The following is a 24905-nucleotide window of genomic DNA, read 5'->3' as shown; positions in this document are numbered from 1 at the left end:
TGCTTACCGTTTTAACTTATTGACATAACTGCACGACTCTATTCTCAATTGATAGTGGTAAGATAATCGTTGCAAAGAATCCTGCTAAACTTTTATCAAAGACGGTTTTAATTTTGCAGTGTTGTGAGAGTTTATGTTCTATTTTGAAGGCAATTGTAGTGACCTGCAATACAAGGACCATTCAATTCAGTTAAGTTATATGTCTTGTGTTTCTGTCTCTGACCTACGTTTTCTGTATTTGGCATGTGTAGTGCATCATGCCATAAGACATTGTTACGTGTACCATGATGACATGACGCATGACAGCTGTGTATATTTTTGACATGGAACTATTGACCAGAATATGACTTTTTGACTCTTGACCTAAACACGTCGGGTCACAGTGACTGTGTATATTACCTTGACCTTAAAATATCATTTTCAATTGACCTTGCTTCTGAATATGTGGCATGTAGATGTATTGTCATAAGATGGTAAGTCTAGTGGCAATAGAAACTTCATGTGAGCTTAACCTTTGGCCTCAATGTACAATGTATATTTTGTTTGAATAAAATGAGGAATTGTCTGATTGTCACTCATACCACATCTTATTTTATCTATTTTAGATATAATGATATATTTGTAAGTTTTGTGTAGCACGATTACCCTTTCCTCAAAATCTGCTTTTGTGTTTTTTAGACAAGAAATTTTTGACCAGACTATGACTTTTTGACTCTTGACCTCTGCATATTGGGTGTGTCTCTTGGTATGATTACCTTGTCAGGAGTCTCTGTTTTTTGTTGATCTTGTATAGTTTTAATTGTAAGTTCAGTTTTATGTTTTGGAGTTTGAACTAGTACACACTTTGCTTAGGGGCCGTCTGAAGCCCGCCTCCGGTCGAGAGATTTTCACGCTTTGTTGAAGACCCATTGGTGGCCTTCGACTGCTTTCTCCTCTTTTGTCATGTTACTGGCTCTTTTACACATTCCACATTTTCATTCTAAATTTAAAAAAATATTAGGTTCAAATGAAAACTAAATACTTTTATTTCCGTGAAAAATTTCAGTGGGTCTCATTGGGGTCTAAGAGTGACGCGGGATTTCTCTCTTTTTGTAAGCGTTACACGTGAAAGTCAAATTATTGTGCTGTAAAAACAGGAATTGAAGTCTAGCCGGACACGGGAATTTACAAAAAAAATTAGAATTGCTTACGTACATATTGTAAGCGGGAAAAGGGAATCTGACAAAACAGTAAGCGGGATCCAGGATCAGAACCCCTAACGAGACCCCCATTAGAGAAAACATTTACTGCTTTAGTAGTACCATGTGCTGTCAATTGTGATAGGTAATGCAAAATATTTTAATCATTTTACCTTTGATTTCATTTCATGGACATGCAGATATGGATAGTCCGTTTTTACATCTTAAAAATTCACACAGAAGGTATACGCATATCAATAAACTGAACTCAATGCAAAGAACATTTAAAGTACACTTAGACAGAGAGCTCAATCTAGTGAATCACTTTGTTATGCTGGTCACATGTAATTTGAAATATCGTTGTCTGTTTCCAAACTGCACCGAGATCCTGAAAAAAATATGCAAGTTAATTCTAGAAGTAGAATTCAATGGAAGTAAATACGCTGTTTACTTAAAAATAAATGTAAAATATATCAATGGACCACAGATGCCCCTGCTTGTGAAAAAAACATGAGTAAACTTCCACATATAGGTGCAGGATTCACGTTATTTTGACCGTTTTGTGACTATAAGCATTATGTATAAGTTTCAAAATATATTGTTAAGGCAAACTTAAGTTGAAGAACGGTAACAACAGATTTAGCATATTTCCTATCTTAGGGCTCCGTGTTGACATTTGTATCATTGGTACTCGTACCACATCATCTAATGACTCATGAACAGTAAAAGTGACGCCACCCAATATCGAACTTCATAGATCTGTGTCATTGGGTAATAAGCATTACGTGTAAAGTTTATAACGTTTGATTGAGTCAAACTTATTTTAGAGAACGGAAACGAAAAATTCAACATTTTCTATGTTTTTATAGGGACACGAATTCTCATAAACGGTAAAAGTGACGCTACCAAATTTCAAGTTTTATTTTGTGTTGTGTGTTGTAATAAGCATCGTCTTAGGTTAGGGGGATGGTCGGGATCCCGCCTTATTCGGTAGGTATGTATGTTCCTGTTGCATGTCAGGAACCTGTAATTCAGTGTATGTCGTTTGTTTATGTGTTACATATTTGTTTTTCTTTAATTTTTTGTCCGTTTCTGTTCTCGTTTGAATTGTTTTACATTGTCATTTCGGTGCCTTTTATAGGTGACTATGAGGTATGACCTTTGCTCATTGTTGAACACAGTATTGTGACTATAGTTGTTAATTCCTGTGTCATCTGATCCCTTGTGGAGGGTTCTCATTGGCACTCAAGCCATATTAGGTAAAGGATGGGGATCCCGTTAACAAATTTAACCCCGCCTTATTTTGTATGTATGTGCTTGTAGGAGCCTGTAATTCAGTGATTGTCGTTTGTTTATGTGATGCATATTTGTTAAATGAACATAAATTAGGCTGTTAGTTCTCTCATTTGAATTGCTTTACATTGTCATTTCGTAGCCTTTTATAGCTGACTATTGTGTATGGACTTTGCTCATTGTTGAAGGTCGTATGGTGACCTATAGTTGTTAATTTCTGAGTCATTTGAATATGTCTCTTGTGGAGAGTTCTCATTGACACTCATGCCATATTTTTTTTTTTAATTGTGTATAAGTTTTGCAGTATTTCCCAATATTGGTTGAGGCAAACTAAAGTTAGGAGAACGGGACTCCTTATTTGGGATGTTCGGGAAGGAGGGAATAGGGTAACACCTTATGCCTCTGTACTATGGCACCAACACAGAAGTTCTAACTATTGTGCTGGTAATACTCATCCCACTAGCACTGTCATTAACACACAATTTAATCATAAACATATTTTATCTTAATTTTGATTTCTTTTTTGGGGGGTCGAATGATTATATGCATATCCTTCACAAGGAGTCTCAACTTCGACAAATTTATTGTACTTATACTTTTTTGTAATATTTTATAGCTTTAATATTTTTCAACTAATTAAAGCTTACAAACTTAAATTGATCATCTCTTTCTTTTTATATGTCTTTTAACATTCTGTTTTGAACAAAAAGATTTGTTACATATGCTTCACATGTATTTCTATCAAATCTGGCATTACTACAAAGCCAATTTAATAAAATTCAGTCGAACTGCTTAAATAAATATGCAATCATTCAAATATATATGCAAGTCATCAACAAGTCAAATGGCTAGATGCACATATCGTCGGCCAATTGAACATGTCGTTTTAAAATATTAACGGAAATAAGGAATGAGTAAAGAAAAATAAAAGAAAACAGAACGACTGAATTAAATAAAAGGTATTCGATATACTGTATATTTCGGTTTATTTTTTAAATCTATACGATGATTTATTTTTATCTACAATGTAGTTTCCTAATGAAAATAATGAAAAGAGAAGATAAATACCTTACAGCTTCCTTTACCGCCGATGCTGAAATGTTTAATGTTATAAACCAATTTTAGCGTCTTTGACCTACTTTATCTTTTTATTCGGATACTTGCGGTTATCTTCTCCAAGTTCAATGGGAACATTAGAATGATCTAGAATAGAAACCAGATGGAACCAAGAAGTTGGGTTGCTATAACCAAACAACCCGGATGTTGAACCAGTTACCATGGTTTCGAACCAAAGAACCAAGGTTCAGAACCAAAAAACCCAGATGGAACCAAGGTTTAGAACCAGAGTGCCCGGATAGAACCTAATTAATTGCATTCAGAATTCTCGTGACTTTTTATACCTTCAATGTATTTTCCAAATCATTTATTTATTTAGTATATTTATATATAATTTATATATATATATGTTAGCGGCAATAAGTGAAATTAGGCATTAAGCTTAAATCCTAGGCAATAAGCTAACGCCTAGGCATTAAGTTATTGTCTGAAATTTTCAGGCATTAAGCTTATTCCCTGAAATCTGATGATGATTATTCATCCTATTGCCGAATATAATTTTAGGCAATAAGTAAACTCTGGAATGTTTGCATATTTGGTGATTTATTCTTGATTTAAAGTCGTTTCTTAATTATATTTCTAATATAACATGTATGAATATACATTCATTTGATAGTTCTTCAAATTAAGTAAGTTTAGTAATTTTAGCAGTTAAAAAACAGAATTAACTCATACAAATACATTCATGTTTTCGCGGTATTACAAAATATTAAAAAGATTTAAAAAAAGTGATTGTATCCAATTAAAAAGGGTGGAAGATTCTTTAGAGTAATTATAATATTTATTTGAAAATTTGTACACTTCACTTATCGAACTGGTTTGAACTGGTCAACACTGGTCAACAGATGACAAAATTAAGATAAGATATTTGCTTACATTATTTTCCATTTTTGCTTTATTGTAAGGTAAATGTTTGTGGGTAACAGTTCCGCAATTTGCGATAACAGTATGGTTTTAACACAAATTTCTATCAAGTTTTTAAATTTATAAAGTATTATTTAATGCGTTTAATATGAATTACATATTTTATTAGTGATTTTATTTTCTTTTTCTTGTGGACAGTTGTCTTATTGGCAACGATACCACATCTTCTTTTTCAGTATATAAAGGATGAAACTGGGTCCTGTAGTTTTACCTTGGTAAAATTAAGATTTTTTCTTTTGCTCATATTCAAACGTAGAAATAAAATAAAATAGTTGAAGTACTCAGTTATTATGAAAGATGCACAAGATTTGCCTTTGAACTTTTAAGTCTGAAACCGTGACACTTCGAATGCAGTTCCCTCAAAGCATATAATGGTTTTACCGATTATGTAATGTGAAAAAGTCATGGGGAAAGAAAAAATCATATGGTGGTGCACTTTTTTTTTGTTGCTGTAACCTTTTGAAAGTACCCAATTTTGATGATTTTCCCATTTTTTATCTATTTTGGGGCTAATAGGTAAACAAATCACAGTTCCACAATTCGACCTTTTTAAAAAATGAAAGGTCAGAAGAATACGTCCTTGATACTAATAACTTTTTTTTAATAATGAATCTTTTTTTTTTTTAAAATTAAAGTTGTTTGTTCAATTGATACATACAATATTTCAACTTTGTCATTTGCTATATTTTTTTACGCCAATACCTTGGACATTCTAGTTAAGATAATCGTAAAAAGAGGGGCGTAAGATACCACAGGAACAGTCAAACTCATAAATCGAAAATAAAGTGAAAACACTATGGCTAAAAATGGCTAAACAGACAAATAAAAGTACACAACATAGAGAACTATACGAAGCCCACAAAAAAAGAATATCTTATAGGACATCTTAGGACAGTTCCGATAAACAGGCCCCAGTTCTCGAAATTTTATTATGTAACAAATATATTTTTGATTAAATGAATTAATGTCTGCTTTATTTACACTCATTTATATTTTAGGCATTAAGCTTAATGCCTGCACACAATTTTCAGGATGTAAGCTTAAATCCTAGGATTTAAGACTAATGCCTAACATCATTTAGGCAATAGACTTACTGCCTAGGCGTTAGCCTATTGCCTAGGATTTAATCTTAATGCCTAATTTCACTTATTGCCGCTAACATATACACATATATAATATTTTTAAAACATTCACTTCAACTTTTTATTTTTTGCTCAAAATATATAAACATGTTTTAACTTCTGAATGAAAAGTAAAATTTCTGACTGGGTATTGATTGTTTTATTTAATACTTTGATTTGTATGTATTTTGTTAATCCATATGTGACACTGAATATTCAAGTTGCGATTTTGTAGTATTTTCAACAACTGCATTGTATATGATTATGACATTTGTGTGTCGATTAGTGTATAGAAAGGAATAAACTATGAAATTTAGAGCAAGCAATTTGATTGAACGAGATATTGTAAGTATGTGCTAAATGTAATCAACCGAAGGGGATTATGAATAAACGCAAGTTAATACGTAAAAGCATAATGAATCCTCTATTTTCATTAATTATCCAATATTGTTGTTGGATAGTCAATATTGCGTAAGAAGTTAGAAAAATGTAATCTAATAATAATGATTGAAAGCGATAACCGTTGGAACGGTACATGTTTTAATCTTTAATCCCAGCTTTCGGCCAATGCAATAATTGCTTTTGTTAATGTATCTTAGTATTGAGAATGTATTATATCAATATAAACCAAATGTTGTTTTACATTGCATAAGGTTAAACTTGAGTATCGGAGATATTTGAATTGAATGTCTATACATACCGATGTGAATATATGTTATTTGTTTACTAGACTTGTTTCAATTCTATTTCAAACTCCCCAGCAGTTCCAGAGCCAATCCGCATTCTATTGTATACTGATTAAGGGAAATAGTTCTGGAACAGAAACGATCACTGTACTGAGTTAAGATCTATATTGGCACTGGCGATATTAAGAATACTCTACGATGTTCCGGATTCTGCTTGTTGTATCAACTATTGTTGGATTTATCCTGTGTTTTCTGTCAATGGCTTTACCCTACTGGGTCAACTTTGAGACAGCTACATATTCTGGACAAATAGGAGTTTTTTTGCTTTGCATTAATCAACATGAAGATGGCGTTTCTTGTAGCAGAATTGTGAAAGACTCATACATAGTAGATGGTAAGTTTCCTCAACTTCATAATTTTTTAATACATGAATTTAAACAAATATTCCTCTAATTGGTATATCTATATTTTTTTTCGATTTTAAAACATGTTATACATATCCCAGTATTGTAATATAATGATTTTATTGTGCGATATGCTAATTTCACTGTGTCTAAACTGCACCGGTAACAAATGAGGGCCCTCATGGGGTTTTTGATTATGTGATTACTTGGCAGTTTTTTTAATGATTATTTGATTATTAAGCCTAATATTTCATGATTATTTGATTACCTAGGACTGTATTTTTAGTTTATGATTATTTGATTACTAAAGATAAGCAAATATTTAATGATTATGTGATTATATTGGCAAAAAAATGGTGATTATGTGATTACTAGCCCCCCCCCCCCCCATATGAGGGGCCTCACAAATGTTTGGACTCAATGGTATCTAATATCCGGCACGGTGACGGAACATTACTAGACTGAGAATTAAGTCTTTGTCAAAATGACGATTTGAGTGAACTTTGCCTCAAATTTGTTTACTATCTCGTTAAATGTTTCACATTGTTAAAGGCGGTATATTACATCCATATCTCCAGTGGATAGTTGCCTCATTGGAAATCATACCACATCTTCTTTTTCATAATCTCCGATTTTTGTAACTTTGGACTTATCCTTATTAGAATAAAATTTGTATATCTATATATGGTAGCTTGGGTGTCTTTCTCCATCCTCTTGGAAATTGAAATAGCAGCCAACAATAAGTCTAGATTTACCTACTAGTCAGTGTCTTTTTATATTAAAGTCAGGTGACCCCCTTTTTCTATTTTTTATCTATATCTATATATCTTTATTTCTCAACAAACCAAGTTACAATGGTATCGAGATACACACAATAATTACATAGTGTATAATTGTACAGACATATAAAAATTATACGAAAGCAAGAGGAGGTACATATCATATATTACGATATACATATTAAACTAAATGATATCAAGTACATGAATTACCCAGGAGAGCCTAAATGAATATTTACAATTCTTATATATATGCACAAGTTATTAAGATCAGAAAGATTTTTACTATTCATCTGTTCATTAAATTTCAATGCATATTATTAGATCTATCTGCTTATATTTTTTTTTTAATTCTGTGGTGTATTTTTTTTTACTATTAAATATTTTCTTGTGAGACATGCAAAACATTACAAAATACGGAAAGCTGGAAATATGTATTCACTGGGACAATTTTATGGATTTAGAAAAATAAAAAGAAAACAGATTTCAAATTTCATGATCATAATAAAAAAAAAAAGACTTTCGCAATTTGATATTTTAGCTTTCATTTCTCATTGATTTCTTGACTTGCAGTGATGAATTCCATGCATGATTTATTTTTAAATGGTTTTTGAGAACTTTAACTTGTCAATGATAAAGCTATGAAAAATCCTGCCAATATTCCTATGGCTAATATTTAAAAAAAAAATGCGCATATTGACCATTGGCCAACTCTTTTTTTTATATTGATTTGTTTTTTGATTGAATATGCGACATATGAATTATTTGATAAAATGCAACTTATTTTTATATCAATAGAAAAATTTCGAGAGAATAAATGTGGTATGAATGCCAACGCGACAAAAAAATGAAAACAACTTACGTCCGAGGCGCTTTTCTTGATTTTCCTTCATCAGGTTAAAACAATATATGTGAGTACACATTCAACAGCCAATGAATGCATGGTAAAGGCGTCATTTGCAGTCAGAAATAAAACCATAACCTTGTACAATCCACTTGAAATTCTATAAGAGAATTTTGAAAGTTCGGAATTCAACTGCATCATTTATGGTTTATGGAGAACTTGGGAGGTATCCGCTCGAAATTCGGGTCAAATTGAGGATAGTTTCTTTTTGGAGTAAATTAGTATTAAATGAAAATAAAATAAGCAGTACCTTATACAAGTTAATGCTATGTTTAAAAAGCAACCATGGTGTGAATTTCATTGGATAAACCACATAGAATCTATATTTAATGAGCTAGGCATGAGCTTTATTTTTTTAAACCAGTTTGCTGTATACAAAAAGGCTTTAGTAAAACAAATTTTGTGTGACCAGTTCATACAAAAATGGTATAGTGATTTAAACACCACATCACGTGTACAATTTTATTCACTGTTCAAAAAGAGTTTTGAAATAGAAAGATACCTTATTAATTTACCAGAGTCATCTAGAATTTGGACTTCAAAATTTAGAACTGCAAACTTACGATTGCCTATAGAAACTGGTAGATGGTACAATATACCAAAATCAGAAAGAAAATGTAATTTATGCAAAGAGAATATTGGTGATGAGTATCATGTATTATTTATTTGTAAAAATGCAGAGATAGTAGATTTGAGAAACAGATATTTACCACAGTATTATAGAAATAATCCAAACATTGTAAAAATGGAAGGTCTTTTGTCACTTTGCAATATTGAATTATATAAGAAATTGTCAATGTTTATCAGAAAACTGTCTTCTCTTCTTTAAATTTTGTCTGTATTAATTTGTTAATCACTTGTTCATTTCTGTCATATTTAATGTATATATGTTATCAATAATGACCTCTTGTAACACATTGTAAATGTGTCTGAGTGTTTTCCTAATAAATCTTGAAATCTTGAAATCTACAATACCAATATATAAGTATCGACAAATTGTAAAACAGTGAATTGACTTATGTGTTATGATTTTTATTTACTGTTAACAATCAATATTTATACCGAAAAATGCAATCCTGTAAACGAAGATATGATTACAGTGTTGAAAAGGTAACTTTTAAGAAGTTTATTTTTAAAAAATAGATTGATATCAGGATTGTGTCTAAATCTTAACAACATCTGCGCAAAACAAACTCAAAAGTAATATTAATTGATTAATTGTTTGTTGCTCAACGTCCAGTAGCAAATATTTGTCATTTTGTATGTACAGGACGAGAACAAAATAACAATTAATACACTAGGTAGGTTATGCACATTGTTTTGTGAATCCCATTATCACAGTCATCATAAATTCTTACTAATACGTATGTATCGATACATTTAAAAGGGTTTCCATCTTAATTATTTGGATACAAATTTCGGCCGAAAACACTTTTCTATTTGTGTTAAAAAACAAAATCATGTATTTTGACTGGATGATTTATGAGTCTGAGTAAGATAAATATCGTATTTAGAAATTTTTAAAATCGCAAGTCCAGGACAAAATTTGGGATATCTTCTTAAGTATATTACCGAGGGTGTGCTAGGATGAATGGTAGCTCCCTAAGTTATGGAAAGCATCTTGTACAAATGTACGTACTAATAAAATTGAGAATGGAAATGGGGAATGTGTCAAAGAGACAACAACCCGACCAAATAAAAAAGAAAAAAAAACAAAACAGCAGAAGGTCACCAACAGGTCTTCAATGTAGCGAGAAATTCCCGCACCCGGAGGCGTCCTTCAGCTGGCCCATAAACAAATATATACTAGTTCAGTGAAAATGAACGCCATACTAATTTCCAAATTGTACACAAGAAACTAAAATTAAAATAATACAAGACTAACAAAGGCCAGAGGCTCCTGACTTGGGACAGGCGCAAAAATGCGGCGGGGTTAAACATGTTTGTGAGATCTCAACCCTCCCCCTATACCTCTAACCAATGTAGAAAAGTAAACGCATAACCATACGCACATTAAAATTCAGTTCAAGAGAAGTCCGAGTCTGATGTCAGAAGATATAACCAAAGAAAATAAACAAAATGACAATAATACATAAATAACAACAGACTACTAGTAGTTAACTGACATGCCAGCTCCAGACTTCAATTAAACTGACTGAAAGATTATGATTTCATCATATGAACATCAGGCACAATCCTCCCCGTTAGGGGTTTAGTATCATACCATCATAACATATATGAGAAGAACATAACCCGTGTCATGCCAACAACTGTTTTTAGAATAAATGTGTTTAGTTCCGACGCAAAGACCTTATCAGTGACTCAATATTAACGCCAAAATATGCAATCTTTAATGACTTGACAACAGTATCGTATTTATATTCCTTCTTAATAAGTCTATTCAAAGGTTTTATAAGTTTCTGAGGTGAATACTGACACCTTTGTGCTAAGTTTGCATTTTCCTAAAAACAAATCCTAGCATGTATTGTTGTTATCACTTTGTAAAAGCATCTTGTTCCTTTATGTTAGAGAAAGGATGTAATATACAGAATAGGGAATATTAGTTAGAAAGTGCAGAATATAGGGTAAAAATATAATGAACAGAGAAAAATAGGCTCAACAAGGATGTTTCCATAGTAGACGGATGCCCCATCGGCATTATCATTTTCTATGTTCAGTGGACCGTGAAAATGGAGGGAAATCTCTAATTTGACATGTGTACTAAGTTTCAAGTTGATTGAACTTCAACTTTATCAAAAACTACCTCGATTAAAACCTTTAACCTGAAGCGGGAGAGACGGACGGACGGACGCACAGACCAAAAACATAATTCCCATAAATGGGGCATAAAAAAATAGAATAAAGCTGATATATTTAAACAATAAGAATCAAAATTAGATAAAAAAAAATAAAAAAAAATAAAAAAAATAGATCTAAATAGTTAAATAATAAGGAAATGAAGAACCACATCCAGACCTGTAAGTATAATACATTGTATATATGATGCGTGGTTTTCATTATGCATAGTTAGGACGCTGTTCAGAGGAGCCTGTAATTTAGTGGTTGTCGTTTGGTTATGTGTTACATATTTGTTGTTCGTTCATTTTTTTTATGTAAATTAGGCCGTTAGTTTTCTCGTTTAAACTGTTTAACATTGTCATTTCGGTGCCTTTTATAGCTCACTATGCGGTATGGGATTTGTTCATTGTTAAAGGCTGTATGGTGAACTTTAGTTGTAAAATGTTTGTGTCATTTTGGTCTCCTTTTGACAGTTGTCTCATTGGCAATCATACCACATCTTCTTTTTTATATGCTTGACATAATATAACTGAATTTTAGTAGATCTCAGTATCAAAGCGACTAGAATCAAGCAATCCCACCGAAGCTCAAAATGCTAAAAAATAAAAAAAATACCATGAAAATCATTTTCTCATCACTTTTTAATTCAGCTAAGTTTTTTGTCGAGCTTTGACTTCCGTCGCAGAAAGTTCGACATTTGAATAGTGATCCGGTGCCGTTGGTTTATAATTAGTTATATACAACAATTTAAAACAGTTTTTCATCCTTCTAGGTCGGAATTGATTGATTATTGGTTGCTTAACGTCCAGTGGCAAATATTTCATGCATATTCAGGACGATCGAGGTCGGAGAAAACTAGATGCCTGTTGTTATTAAGTTTCCGTAGACGTTATATGTCCGTTGTCCTTGATCTCATTTTCATTGTTCAGTAACTACTGTGGATTCATTTATCTTCGTGGGTATCAATTTTCGTGAATAACTGAAAACTTACATATTCGTTGATATTTGATTTCGTGGTTTTGCCACTCTCTGTATATATACAAATCTTATCGAAAATATGATATTCATTGAACATTTCCATTCGAAACCCACGAAAATTGTTACCCAACGAATAATAAATAATTTACAATATTTGAAAAAAGTTAATGTATTTTTTAATGATTATTTATTTGTAATATGGTGACTATAGTTTGTATGGTCGTACATTGCAAGGTCTTCTTGTCTGTCAAAATTTATTCATCTGGCCTCAGCGAACAAGGTTAAGTTTTAGTGGTCAGGTCATATCTCAGATACTATAAGCAGTAGTTCTTCTATATTTGATGTAAAGAATGATTGCAAATTTTTGAGTTTTTTCCCTTTTTCTTTCTTATACACTTTGCAGTAGGTCAGCTTTTTCGGTGTATGGAAATATGTTATGATATACATGTCAGTCTGGTAGGTTATTTGACCTCTTCGTTATTTTCGCGGTTCATTGGTCAATATTAAGTTTTTATGATTCGGTCTGTTTTTTCTTACACTATGTGAGCAATAGAGCAACTATATTTGGTGTATGGAATAATTGTAAGGGGTATTTCTTGCATTGTCATCTGACCTTGACTTCATTTTCATGGTTCATTGGGCATTGTTATCTTTTCATGGTTAAGAATGATTCTTAGGAACTATAAGCAATAAGTCAACTATGCTTAATGCACAGATTGACGATACAGTATACATGTCTGTCTGGCATGGTTCATCTGACCTTGACCTTATTTTTTATTTGGCGTTCATGAATGTTGCGATTTCATGGTTAAGTTCGTTTCTGAGAAACTATAAGTTAGAGGTCAACTATACTTGGTAATTAGAATAACAGTAAAGTGAACATGTATTTCCGCTTTGGCTTATTTGAACTGGAGCTTTATATCTAGGACTATCAACATAAAATCAATGGTCAGTAAAACAGGCGAGACATTTCAGCGTGTCCAGTCTTTTGAATGTTGAGTTTGGAAGGTATCCTGTAACAATACTCCTATAAACTATTCACCGACTAGAAAGATTTTGTTCTGTTTGATTTTAACAAAAAAGTATAAAATTTCCGCAGTTGATTGTGCCCTTGGTCATTCATTGATCTGCCCACATATAAAGTCAATCTGTCACAATCGGGAAGAGTACACAAATGGAACAATAATAAAATAAATTTACAAAACAGTTTTTTTTTAATTTTTGGCGATAAAAAATTAGTTAATAACAAATCATGAGATAAGGAGAATTTGATTCAGACCACTGAAAGATCAATATATATATAATTGATTAGGAAGTCCAGTCATGATCAACGGAATTACCAAGGGTACAACCAAATACCAGAAGTCCAATAAAAACAAACAACAGTATGAACGAAAAGTAAAATAACAAAAAGACAAATACAAAAACATGTAACGAAACCCTGCATAGAAGACTTTTAAGATAAGGGATAACTATTACAGATCATAGAACTCTATATGAGAATGGAAGTAAAAGAGAAAGAAGTGTATCCGGTTTGTCGTATGCTTTAGTGGCAAATCATTAATATACACAATACAAAATGTCATTTTGAGAGTTAAATTATTAAGAATCGATTAATATTGAAAGTGTTGAACAAAACACGATTGGTTTTTCAGTTTCATTGTGATAATCAAAAAGTTATACGTTTAGTTACAGTCGAATGCATTAACAAACAAAAAATGATTTTGTAATAACAATTTAATTCTATCTTTTATAATTTTATCCCGATTGAGAGATTTACCAAGCAAATTACTAATGACTTTCACTACCAAACACAAAGGCATTCATTATATTTTTTGAACATTTCAGGGAGTTACAAGATTCCGCAAGTATTTATGGGCCTCGGGTTTTCTTTCTACCTGATCAGCGTTTTCTTAGCCACTATGACATTCTTCTGGACACGTGACCTGAAAAAAATAAGAGGAATCAAGTTTGCTGCTGCATCATTTGCTTTTCTAACAGGTAATGTGTAAGATGTTATAACCACCTAAACATGAACGTCACATCCGGTTTCTTAAGGAAAAGAGCTGAAAAAAAATCCATTGACAGTATAACTATAAGTCCTAAATTATTGTATCAAACGTTTTGTTTATGACGAATTAAGGGTTATGATTTGTTTGTAAAAGACTTATGTTTAATTATGATGTTGAACTTTAAATCCTTTATTTATTGACGTATTTGTTAAATAGCTACATTGATATCATGACTGATTTAGTTCAACCTATCGATCACGCTCAAGATTGATATTACAGACAGCTTTGATTTCATATTTAGCAACTTAAAGATGGTACCACACAGTTTGCTTATAAATGATTTCGTTCGTTTTATTTAACTAAATATTTTACCTTGATCATGGTATTCGCAGGATAACTTAAAAACAAAGAAGCGGTCTATCTTCCGTAAAACAAAGTCAAACATGATAAGTCAGAAATGTGGTTGCAGTTTGGTGACTTTTAGAAAAAAAATATAGTTTGGTTTGAATATCTTTCTAAAGATTAGAATAATCGGATAAGGATTGTACATAACATAACAGGGAGATAACAAAATTAGCTGAGCGTTTTAATCATGTTCTATATTGTTACGGAAATATTAAGCCTGTCAATGATCAAAATTAGTGAAACTGCTATTTATCCAATGAAATTTATCCAATAAAGTGTGTGGTTCAAGTTTTTTTTATTTCTGTTATTACAACACTGATATTGACCAAACGTTTTTTAACAAAGAGGATAGAAACTTAAAACATCAAAATGAGATTGGACTCTTGAAATGATCTTAATAATAATTATCAAGATAATTTATTATCGGATGCATTCTATTTTAATCAGTTGTACTGAAGGCACAAACGTGTTAAACAGATTCAATAATTCCAAATTTATTTATAATTTACATGGTCAAATAAAGAGCACATTCGCTCTCTTGCTTTTAAAGTGTATGCGTATGAGACCTTGCTTTAATTTTCGCATGTTTAAGAAATAAGTAGCAGGGGTATATTTAATTCAAATTTTAAGGCATTATCATAAATTTGCATATGAACCGGATTTATCTACTTTTTCCCATAGTGGAAACAAAATCACAAAAATACTCTTCTCCGAGGAAAATTCAAAAAGGACCTAACTGCTGTAGGCAATGTTGGACGGCACTAAAAATACAATGACATGAAAAAACATTATGTCTTTATAAGCCGTTTATTCGAAGAAATAAATATTCTGTTAACTGTGCTCTGATCTTTTGATTATTGTTCTTCAGTGTACAATAAATATAAAATGTATGTTTTGCTTTATTATGTCACCCGATTTATGTCGGGTGACATATTGCTTTTCCTCTGTTTCTTTTTCTGTATTATATTTATTCTTCCACCAATTTTGTCCGGCAGTTTTCTTGGAGCCAATGGAACCAATCTTAATGAAAGTTAACTATAATGAGGAACACAAAATATCGGGTTGCAGTAGGTCTTAAGAACATAAAAAAATGGCTGCCGTTTCAATGGAAACAGAACATATGTGAAAAAAGTCCAGTTTTTGGTTTTGGTGAATTATTTGGACATGCTTAAACTTAGAATCATTATATTTTGATACAATGTAGGTCCCTGGCATTTACTGGTTTTGGATGATTTTGTTAATCATTGGAACTACTGTGTTGCCATGGAAATTACATCAAAAATTTCAAAAATATGAAATGCTCAAAATATTTTGAAACTCCATAGTAACGATGAGCAACATTGGTAGATGTGGAATTTGGCATGGGAATTTCCAAAATGTCTGCCGTTACCATGGAAACAATGCATAACAGGTCAAAATGATCAAACAACCTTAAAGTGGCATTTACTTTCTTAAAATGGTAGGTCAAATTGATCGAAACTTTGATGGTATGATCCCTCCCATGTACAAATGTGGCATATGCCATTAAATTTTGGGAATGGTCTCTGTTGCCATAGGAACCATCACAAATGTCAAAAATGTCATGAACGAGTTTTTTGTATATATGTTATAACTTGTACAATTTATAACGTGTACAATATGTACATATTATAACATAGAAACAATCACAGCTGGTACAATGCATATAATATAATTATTGTTTTTTTAATTTTATTTTCCAGCTGTTTTATTTCAATCTACGTATTTTTATTTACAGCGATTTGCTTGGTAGTCGCTGTTGTTGTATTTCACAACATGTATGACAAAGAAACAGAAACTATAACTTATGGATGGTATATTGCAGTTATTAGTCTTAGTTGTGTAACTTTAGCCTGTCCATGTTATATTATTGATGGGTGTCGTACTAACAAACAAAAAGACGAAAAAGTTCCAAAAACAAATACAGCTCCCAGCCCTACTGCTCTCACTGTCTATCGAAGACAGAAATTAAAAGATGGCTTCAATGATCAAATTTTAGAACAGCAAAGCCAGTTACCGGAACCACTTTGCTTTGAAGACAAATATGCCATCTTATCTGACGAAACAAACATAGAACATGACAGCGATAACGATACTAATGAATTAAAGTCAACGACAACTTTAAAACAACCAATGGTTGTTCCACCATCTTCTGAGTTTAGCACGAAAGCAAGTGACGACTATGAATGCAATGATGATAACTTTATTCATCCACCTCCGAAAATTGTAAGTTCAGATCCACCGTCTTCTGAGTTTAGCATTAAAGCAAGTGACGACTATGGTTGCAATGAAGATAACTTTATTCATCCACCTCCGAAAATTGTAAGTTCAGATCCACCGTCTTCTGAGTTTAGCTTTAAAAAAATTGGCGACTATGGTTGCAATGACGATAACTTTGTTCATCCAGCTCCGAAAATTGTCAGTGCAGATACTAATACCCCTTTCAAAGACATTTTACTCAAAAACTTACAACCTCATTCCGGTAACGATAGGGATATATCCAGAACATTTAGTTGTTATAGTTTAGAGAGTGGTCAGACTGATGATAGTGACCTTGAATTTCATTTGCTTACAAAAGGTACAAGGTCAAATAAGGTAATTGATGAAGATCGTCCTCCAAGTCGTGAAGCATTCGATGAAAGGAAAATTGTCGATGGACAAATCGTCACAGAGATCCGGCATGATGAATTAGCTACGACGGATATATTTGGTTCAAACAAAGAGTTAAGTGAATTTAAGGAACCAAATCATCTTTATGAGTCATCAAATGCATTACAAATAGAAGAGATAGTAGAAATACACTCTGAGCCATCAAATGCATTACCAATAGAAGAGGTAGTAGAAATACACGCCGAGCCTTCAAATGCATTACCAATAGAAGAGGTAGTAGAAATACACGCTGAGCCTTCAAATGCATTACCAATAGAAGAAGTTGAAGTAAGGCAATCTGAGACATCAAATGCATTACCAATAAAAGAAGTTGAAGTAAGACAATCTGAGACATCAAATGCATTACCAATAGAAGAAGTTGAAGTAAGGCAATCTGAGACATCAAATGCATTACCAATAAAAGAAGTTGAAGTAAGACAATCTGACACATCAAATGCATTACCAATACAAGAAGTTGAGACATCAAATGCATTATCAATAAAAGAAGTTGAAGTAAGACAACCTGAGACATCAAATGCATTACCAATAGAAGAAGTTGAAGTAAGACAATCTGACTCGTCAAATGCATTACCAATAAAAGAAGTTGAAGAAAGACAATCTGAAGCTGTAAATGCATTACCAATAGAAGAAGTTGAAGTAAGACAATCTGAAGCTGTAAATGACAATAACACACAGTATACAGTTAAATCGGCACCCAAACGTTCGAGCAGACGTTATAAATCAGAACATAATAACCAGGCTTCCGCAAAATCAAACAGTAAAATTTTCAGAGCACAATATGGCACAAGTTCACCATACACGAAAAATTTAGACTTACCGAAAGAAAAGGGGAAATATGATGATAAAAGGCAGAAACCTGAAAAAAAGTCTAGTAAGCGAATGAAACAGAATTCAACACAACACGGTAAAACAAAACGTAAGTTAGGAGACAGTCGAGTAGCTCACAAAGATTCCAATGCAGCAAAAGAAGAAATACCGAACAAAGCTACCGTTAAAAGTATGTTTGGGTACTGCAATGGCGACGGAGTCTTTACACAATTCCTGAAAGAAAATGCACCTTCTTCTGACTTGGTAGCTGATACATTTGATGAAAACCATTCTGGTAATCGCAAACATAAAAATGAAAACCAGCTTGGCGAACAATCTGAAAAAGAGGCAGACGGTTCGGTGTCTTGCAAAGATTTGAATACAATAAAAGAAGAAATACCGATCGAAGCAAAAACTAAAAGTGTTGTTGGGAAAAGGGAATTTTTATACTAGAGTTCTTGTTGGGTATGACATAGGCGGTGAAGTCTGCACACAATTCCGAAAGAAAACGAAAGTCCACACCCTCTTGCGAATATATATAATGAAAAACGTGAAAAAAACCAGCATGGCGTATTAATTCTGAAATGCAGGCTATTGAAAGAGAGGAGTATCGATTGAGACAGAAATTATTGTCATGAAAAATGCTCTGACGGTAAAGAAAATTTAGAACTGTCGACAAGAAATAGTACACATGTACTCAAAGTAAAATAGGAAAATTTTGGTTGGGTTAAAATTTACGTGCCCAAGCTACTTTATGACAGCCCTCAAACCAAAAAGGATGCGAAAACTAACTTTCAACATGTCAATAAAGATTAATAAAAATATTTTAGTTTGGTAATTGTTACAGTACTGTATCATGTATTTACTATTAAAAGTTAATATGGTAAGAAAACAACTTGAAATAAAATATTACGTTTAGGTGAGAATAAATGAAAAGTGATTTTCATATTATCTGCCATAGTCACATTAAATACCAAATTACTGTGGTTACAATGCAGAATAAACCAACACGTATTTAAGTACAGACACATTTTCAATACAATTGATATTGTTGAAAATCCACACAGTTCTTTACATTTTTTATTTTTTTAGGGTATTAAGGTGGTACACTACGCCTTCCCTAAAATTAATTTGGTTCGTTTAATATTCATAAAATTTTGACAAAGCATTTACTTTCACCATTTGACAGAAATATAAAAATTTCAATAATTTGAACCATCCATTTTATCAGAAAAAAAACACTGGTTATATAGCAGTTTGACAAACACTAATTTTGATCATATATGAGCTTAATATTCCATTAACAACACAACGTAATTAAAACGTTAAGCTGAATTTACAGAGTTATCTCCATGTAAGGTAGATTACCACCTAAATACAAAATTAATTTAGGAATGATGTTCATTTGATTTATCTGCTAATAGAACGTATGATCTTGCATTTAAATTGGTTCATTGATCATTTTTTTTCGATGTGTGTTTACTTGTATTTGTTTAAATGTCTTTTTGGTCGAGTTAAGCCGTTTCAGTTGACATTTTATAGTGTGTCTTTTTATGTTTTAGCGTTGCACTACTGTTTCAATTAATAGTGTTAAAGCGTTTTAACCTGCTGCATGTGTATGCACCTGTCTTAAGTCAGGAGCTTTTGTTCAATGCTTCTCGTTTCTTGTTTTTTATACACACCGTTGCTTTTTCTGTTTGAATTGTTAACACTAGTCAATTTGATACCCTTTATAGAAAAAAGGTAAAAAAAAAAAGGTAAAAAAAATGAACTCCGAGGAAATTTCAAAACGGTAAGTCCCTAATCAAATGGCAAAATCAAAAAATAAAACATATCAAACGAAAGGAAAACATTTGTCGTATTCTTGGCTTGGTAAAGGCATTTTTAAGTGTAGAAAATGGCAAATTGAACCTGGTTTTATAGCGCTGAACTTCTCACTTGTATGACAGTTGCATTACATTCCGTTATATTTACACCGATGCATGAACAAAACAGGCACATAGCTTGCTGTCCTTTCTAGCCAAGTCCCGTTTTGAAGGCTGTTCTTTGGCGTATAATTGTAAATTTTTACCATTAGTGATTTAAATTGATCTTATTGGCACTCGTGCCACTTCTTATTGATATCGGGATGCTTTTCCGTACTCTTAAATACTTGTTTGTTTACATAATGGGAGGACACGAATGACGTCAACAGCATTCCGGAACAAAGGGAGATAATCATGTTGGACTTTCCCCGATGAACCATGAAGTTACCTGTTTTATATGTGCGGTCATAGATCAGACATTAACCTCAATGCTAACGACATTCTATTCCAGCATTTCAACCAGCCCAATCATTCCATCGTTTCTATGACAGTTCGAATTATTGAAAAAATATACCATAGCTCGAACAATCCTAATCTTTCAACGACTCTCCGTAGACAAAAAGAAGACTACTGGATTAGACAATTGGGAACTGCAACACCGTATAGCTGCAATGACAAAATTGATGGTATAGGTATTCTATCTAGTCCTTCGTCTAACTCGGTGAAGGTGATGAATATTTTCAACTCGACTCCTCGACGTAGACGTAGTCATGGCCATCGTCATTATACATCACCCTCTGTGCATGATGTCTCTTTTAATGACTTGCTGCCATGCATACAAAAACCGTTAGGTATTCATCACATTCGCACGAAACTTTATTCATTACCCCTTTCAAAACTTCATTCTCTGTTCAATTTATGTTTGGAATCCACTGTTACAAACCCTCATTCAAACCAATACAACTACAAGCTATAATTTCGGATATTGCTAGTCACAGACTTTTCAAGCCAGTTCGCATTGGAAAAGATGAAAAAGAGACAAGATCTTTTCTAAATCTTTCCTTTGCCAACAAAGGTCTCGATGGCGTCAACCTAGGCAATATCCTTCATCATAAATTAGTTCAATCGAAAATACCTCCTTATTTCAAAGACCAGTCTGTACCAATAATTTCTTATACCTATACCAAACCTATTGCAACTAAAATTTTCAATTACAAACGCGTTTTGCAGGATCTCGATATTGACGACTTCAAGTCTAAACCTCCTGATTGCACTTGTGCTTGTTCCCAATTCACATATAATCCTGCTGGCCACGTTATTACCGGTGATCTTAACATTGTTAATAACACTTCTCTACGAAACGTGTTATCGAAAGGTCCGAAATATCGTGAGCCTAAATCTATCAATTGGAAACACAACTTTAAAATTTTGATGGATTCAGTCGAGGATTATGCCAGGCAATGGGCTAAGCGCGAGAAGGAAGACGTAGACACTCTATCCGAATGGATTAAGGCAGTGAGGTCGTTAATACAAATCAGAATTAAGAAACTGAACGGGTCCATCAATGCCCATGCTACGTCAATCTTCAAAGATCCAAATGTTGCTAAACACCTATCTGACCTCCATGATGAATATGTTGTTGTCCCCGCAGACAAAGCCCCAAATAACATCGTTTTTATCTGTAAAAGTCATTACATTAATTGCTTGATAAACGAATTAGGTATAGACAATTCACTTGGAAACCCAACATATACCCTCACGACACTTACCAAAGAGGAAATCCTGGATAATCATAGGTCTGTTCTTTGTTCCTTTGGTATTTCAACCAAAGATGAAGAACTGGATCTTCCATCACTGTATTGGATATCTAAACTACATAAGTGTCCTTACAAACAACGGTATATTGCAGGGTCTTCCAAGTGCTCCAAAAAAAACCTTTCTAAATTATTTACATCCATTTTATCAGCAATCAAAGACGGGCTTCAAAGTTATTGTGAAACTGCCTATTCTAGAGGTGGCGTGAATCAGATGTGGATACTTAAAAATTCCAAAGATCTTTTAATGTACATACAATCTAATTCTCTTTCATCTTGTAACAGTATTAAAACATTTGACTTTTCTACTCTTTACACAAGTATTTCACATTCCAAACTAAAAGACAAATTAAAAGAGTTGGTATTACTTTGCTTCATAAAAAAGAATGGCCAACGTAGATACCAGTATCTTGTCTTAGGGAGGGATAAATCATACTTTGTAAAGAATCATTCTGATTCAAACAAAAAATTCTCTGAAACCGATATTATCAAGATGATTGATTCTTGATTGACAACATATTTGTTACGTTCGGAGAACGTGTTTTTCAACAGACTGTCGGCATCCCAATGGGAACAAACTGTGCCCCTCTACTTGCTGACTTGTTTCTTTATTATTATGAGGCTGACTTCATGCAGGAACTTCTTAGGAAGAAAGATAAGAAGTTAGCAATATCCTTTAACTCTACTTTCCGCTATATAGATGACGTTCTTTCACTAAACAATTCAAAATTTGGTGACTATTGTGGATCGCATCTATCCCATCGAATTGGAGATAAAGGATACTACAGATACAGTTAAGTCGGCTTCATATCTTGACTTACATCTAGAAATTGACAATGAGGGTCGGTTGAAGACAAAACTTTACGACAAAAGAGATGATTACAGCTTTCCAATTGTGAACTTTCCATTTCTAAGTAGCAACATTCCAGCAGCACCTGCATACGGGGTATATATCTCCCAATTGATACGATATTCCCGTGCTTGCATTTCCTATCACGATTTTCTTGATAGAGGGTTACTGCTCACAAGGAAGCTATTAAACCAAGAGTTCCAAATGGTGAAGTTGAAATCATCCCTTCGTAAATTTTACGGACGCCATCACGAGTTGGTTGACCGTTATGGAATAACCATTTCACAAATGATATCGGATATGTTCCTTACGTCGTAAATACAATCCCCTTCCCTTTCATGAATTTGACCTACCGAATTAGACTATTTACCGGATTTGTAATCACATAAGCAACACGACGGGTGCCGCATGTGAAGCAGGATCTGCTTACCCTTCCGGAGCACCTGAGATCACCCCTAGTTTTTGGTGGGGTTCGTGTTGTTTATTCTTTAGTTTTCTATGTTGTGTCATGTGTACTATTGTTTTTCTGTTTGTCTTTTTCTTTTTTAGCCATGGCGTTGTCAGTTTGTTTTAGATTTACGAGTTTGACTGTCCCTTTGGTATCTTTCGTCCCTCTTTTATAGGTATTAGGAGGATACACAAACGATTACCAATATTTTTCGTAGTATTTATTTTAACCAATTCATTAAAATATGAAATAAAATAGTTTTTTAAACCTTTGCATTTCACATTTAAGTTCTTGCTCATTTGTCTTGATTATGTGTTTATATGCATAGATAAGAAGAAATAGAATTCTCATATCATGTTTTGGTTATTTTAAATGAATATACTTCAAATAGTTTTATCTGTGTTCATCTAAAACTAACACAAACAAAATAATTGTTCAACTATACAACATTTCTATTGTCTAAAATTGAGACAGAGGAAGCCATGTCCATTGGTTTTTTTTCTATCTAGTGCTGGAGGATTATTTCATAGAACCCAATCAGCAATTTTTTATTGTGTTAGAAAGAATGTCATTCATGCATGAAGAATTAAATGATCTGGTTTTCTTTGATCTTCTTGTGTTTTTGACAAGTGTCTGATAGTTATCAAAAGTACCAGGACTATAATTTAGTACGCCATACGCGCGTTTCGTCTACTTAAGACTCATCAGTGACGCTCATATCAAAATATTTATAAAGCCAAACAAGTACAAAGTTGACGAGCATTGAGGATCCAAAATTCCAAAAAAGTTGTGCTAAATACGGCTAGGTAATCATTATGAATTAGTATAGGATCATCTTGTAATCATCAATTTATTGTCATATGTCATAAAAGTTACCTTTGGTGGACGAAATAGATAATGACTTTTTGGTATAAAAAGCGATGAAAAATCGTAAGGACCTGATATCCCAATTTATTATGCAATGAATTTCACATTGGACCAATTTACTGTCAGTCATGCTAAAGACCTGCTATGATATCCCAATGTATTATGCCATGAATTTCACATATGACCAATTTTCTGTCAATTTCTTATTGACGAGACAAGTTAACAATAAATACAAGAGACAGGACTTTTCATATTAGATGGCATTCGGGATGATGGTCACCACTGGAAAATGAGGGTGTATTGGATAGGGCCAGATATATTCCCTTGCAACAAGCCATCTTCGGACCCCTCGTTACAAGAGTTCCTAACTTACAAAGCCACATCTTAATAATAACTCGGCTGCTCACTCGTCTTTAATTGTGTGTTTTTTCATAAATTGGGGAAATATAATTGTTATATTACGTCTGGTTTGAGAATATACTTCAAATAATTTTATCTGTGTTTATCTAAAACTTGCACAAACAAAATAACTTTCCAACTATACATACTTTCTTTTGTCTAAAAATGAGACAGAGGAAGGCATGTTCGTTGTTTCTTTAATATCTAGTTCTGGAGGATAAGTTATATTCACAGAATTCAATAAGCTTTTTTTTTAATTTTAAATTGAAAATTCATCATGATCACTATACATGCATGAAAAATAAAATGGCGGGCTTCTTGATCACTTTGTTTTTTTTAACTAGTGTCTGAATTAGTATAGGATTATCTTTCTTTAAATTTGAAAACATATAGATTTTTTTCAAAAGTCGTAGCTTTCTAATACATTGTAACTATTGACATTAATTTAGCAATATCTATGTCGAATAACTGTGCTATTATTTGATAACTTGAGATTCAAGTCATTGGTGACAAATGTTCCAATTTGATATCTTATCCGCCAATGATGAGGAAACTAACAATAATTGCCATAAATTTGATTCTCACAAACATATATTGGCCATAATATTCCTTCTATATTTGAAAAGCA

The 24905-nt window shown here is 32.7% G+C and overlaps 1 protein-coding gene across 1 annotated transcript; it reads left to right on the top strand.

The window, feature by feature from the left end:
• Positions 1-6249: 6249 nt before the first annotated feature.
• On the top strand, positions 6250-18918 carry LOC134708524 (uncharacterized). Its single transcript, XM_063569142.1, has 3 exons — positions 6250-6712; positions 14031-14183; positions 16356-18918. Exons 1-3 carry the CDS (start codon positions 6517-6519, stop codon positions 18545-18547), a joined length of 2541 nt encoding a protein of 846 aa, XP_063425212.1. The 5' UTR covers positions 6250-6516; the 3' UTR covers positions 18548-18918.
• The last annotated feature ends 5987 nt before the right edge of the window (positions 18919-24905 follow it).

Source organism: Mytilus trossulus, chromosome 2, assembly GCF_036588685.1.
Source record: "Mytilus trossulus isolate FHL-02 chromosome 2, PNRI_Mtr1.1.1.hap1, whole genome shotgun sequence".
Taxonomy (NCBI): domain Eukaryota; kingdom Metazoa; phylum Mollusca; class Bivalvia; order Mytilida; family Mytilidae; genus Mytilus; species Mytilus trossulus.
The sequence above is the reverse complement of the archived record's forward strand: the minus strand, read 5'-3'. Positions and strand labels throughout refer to the sequence as shown.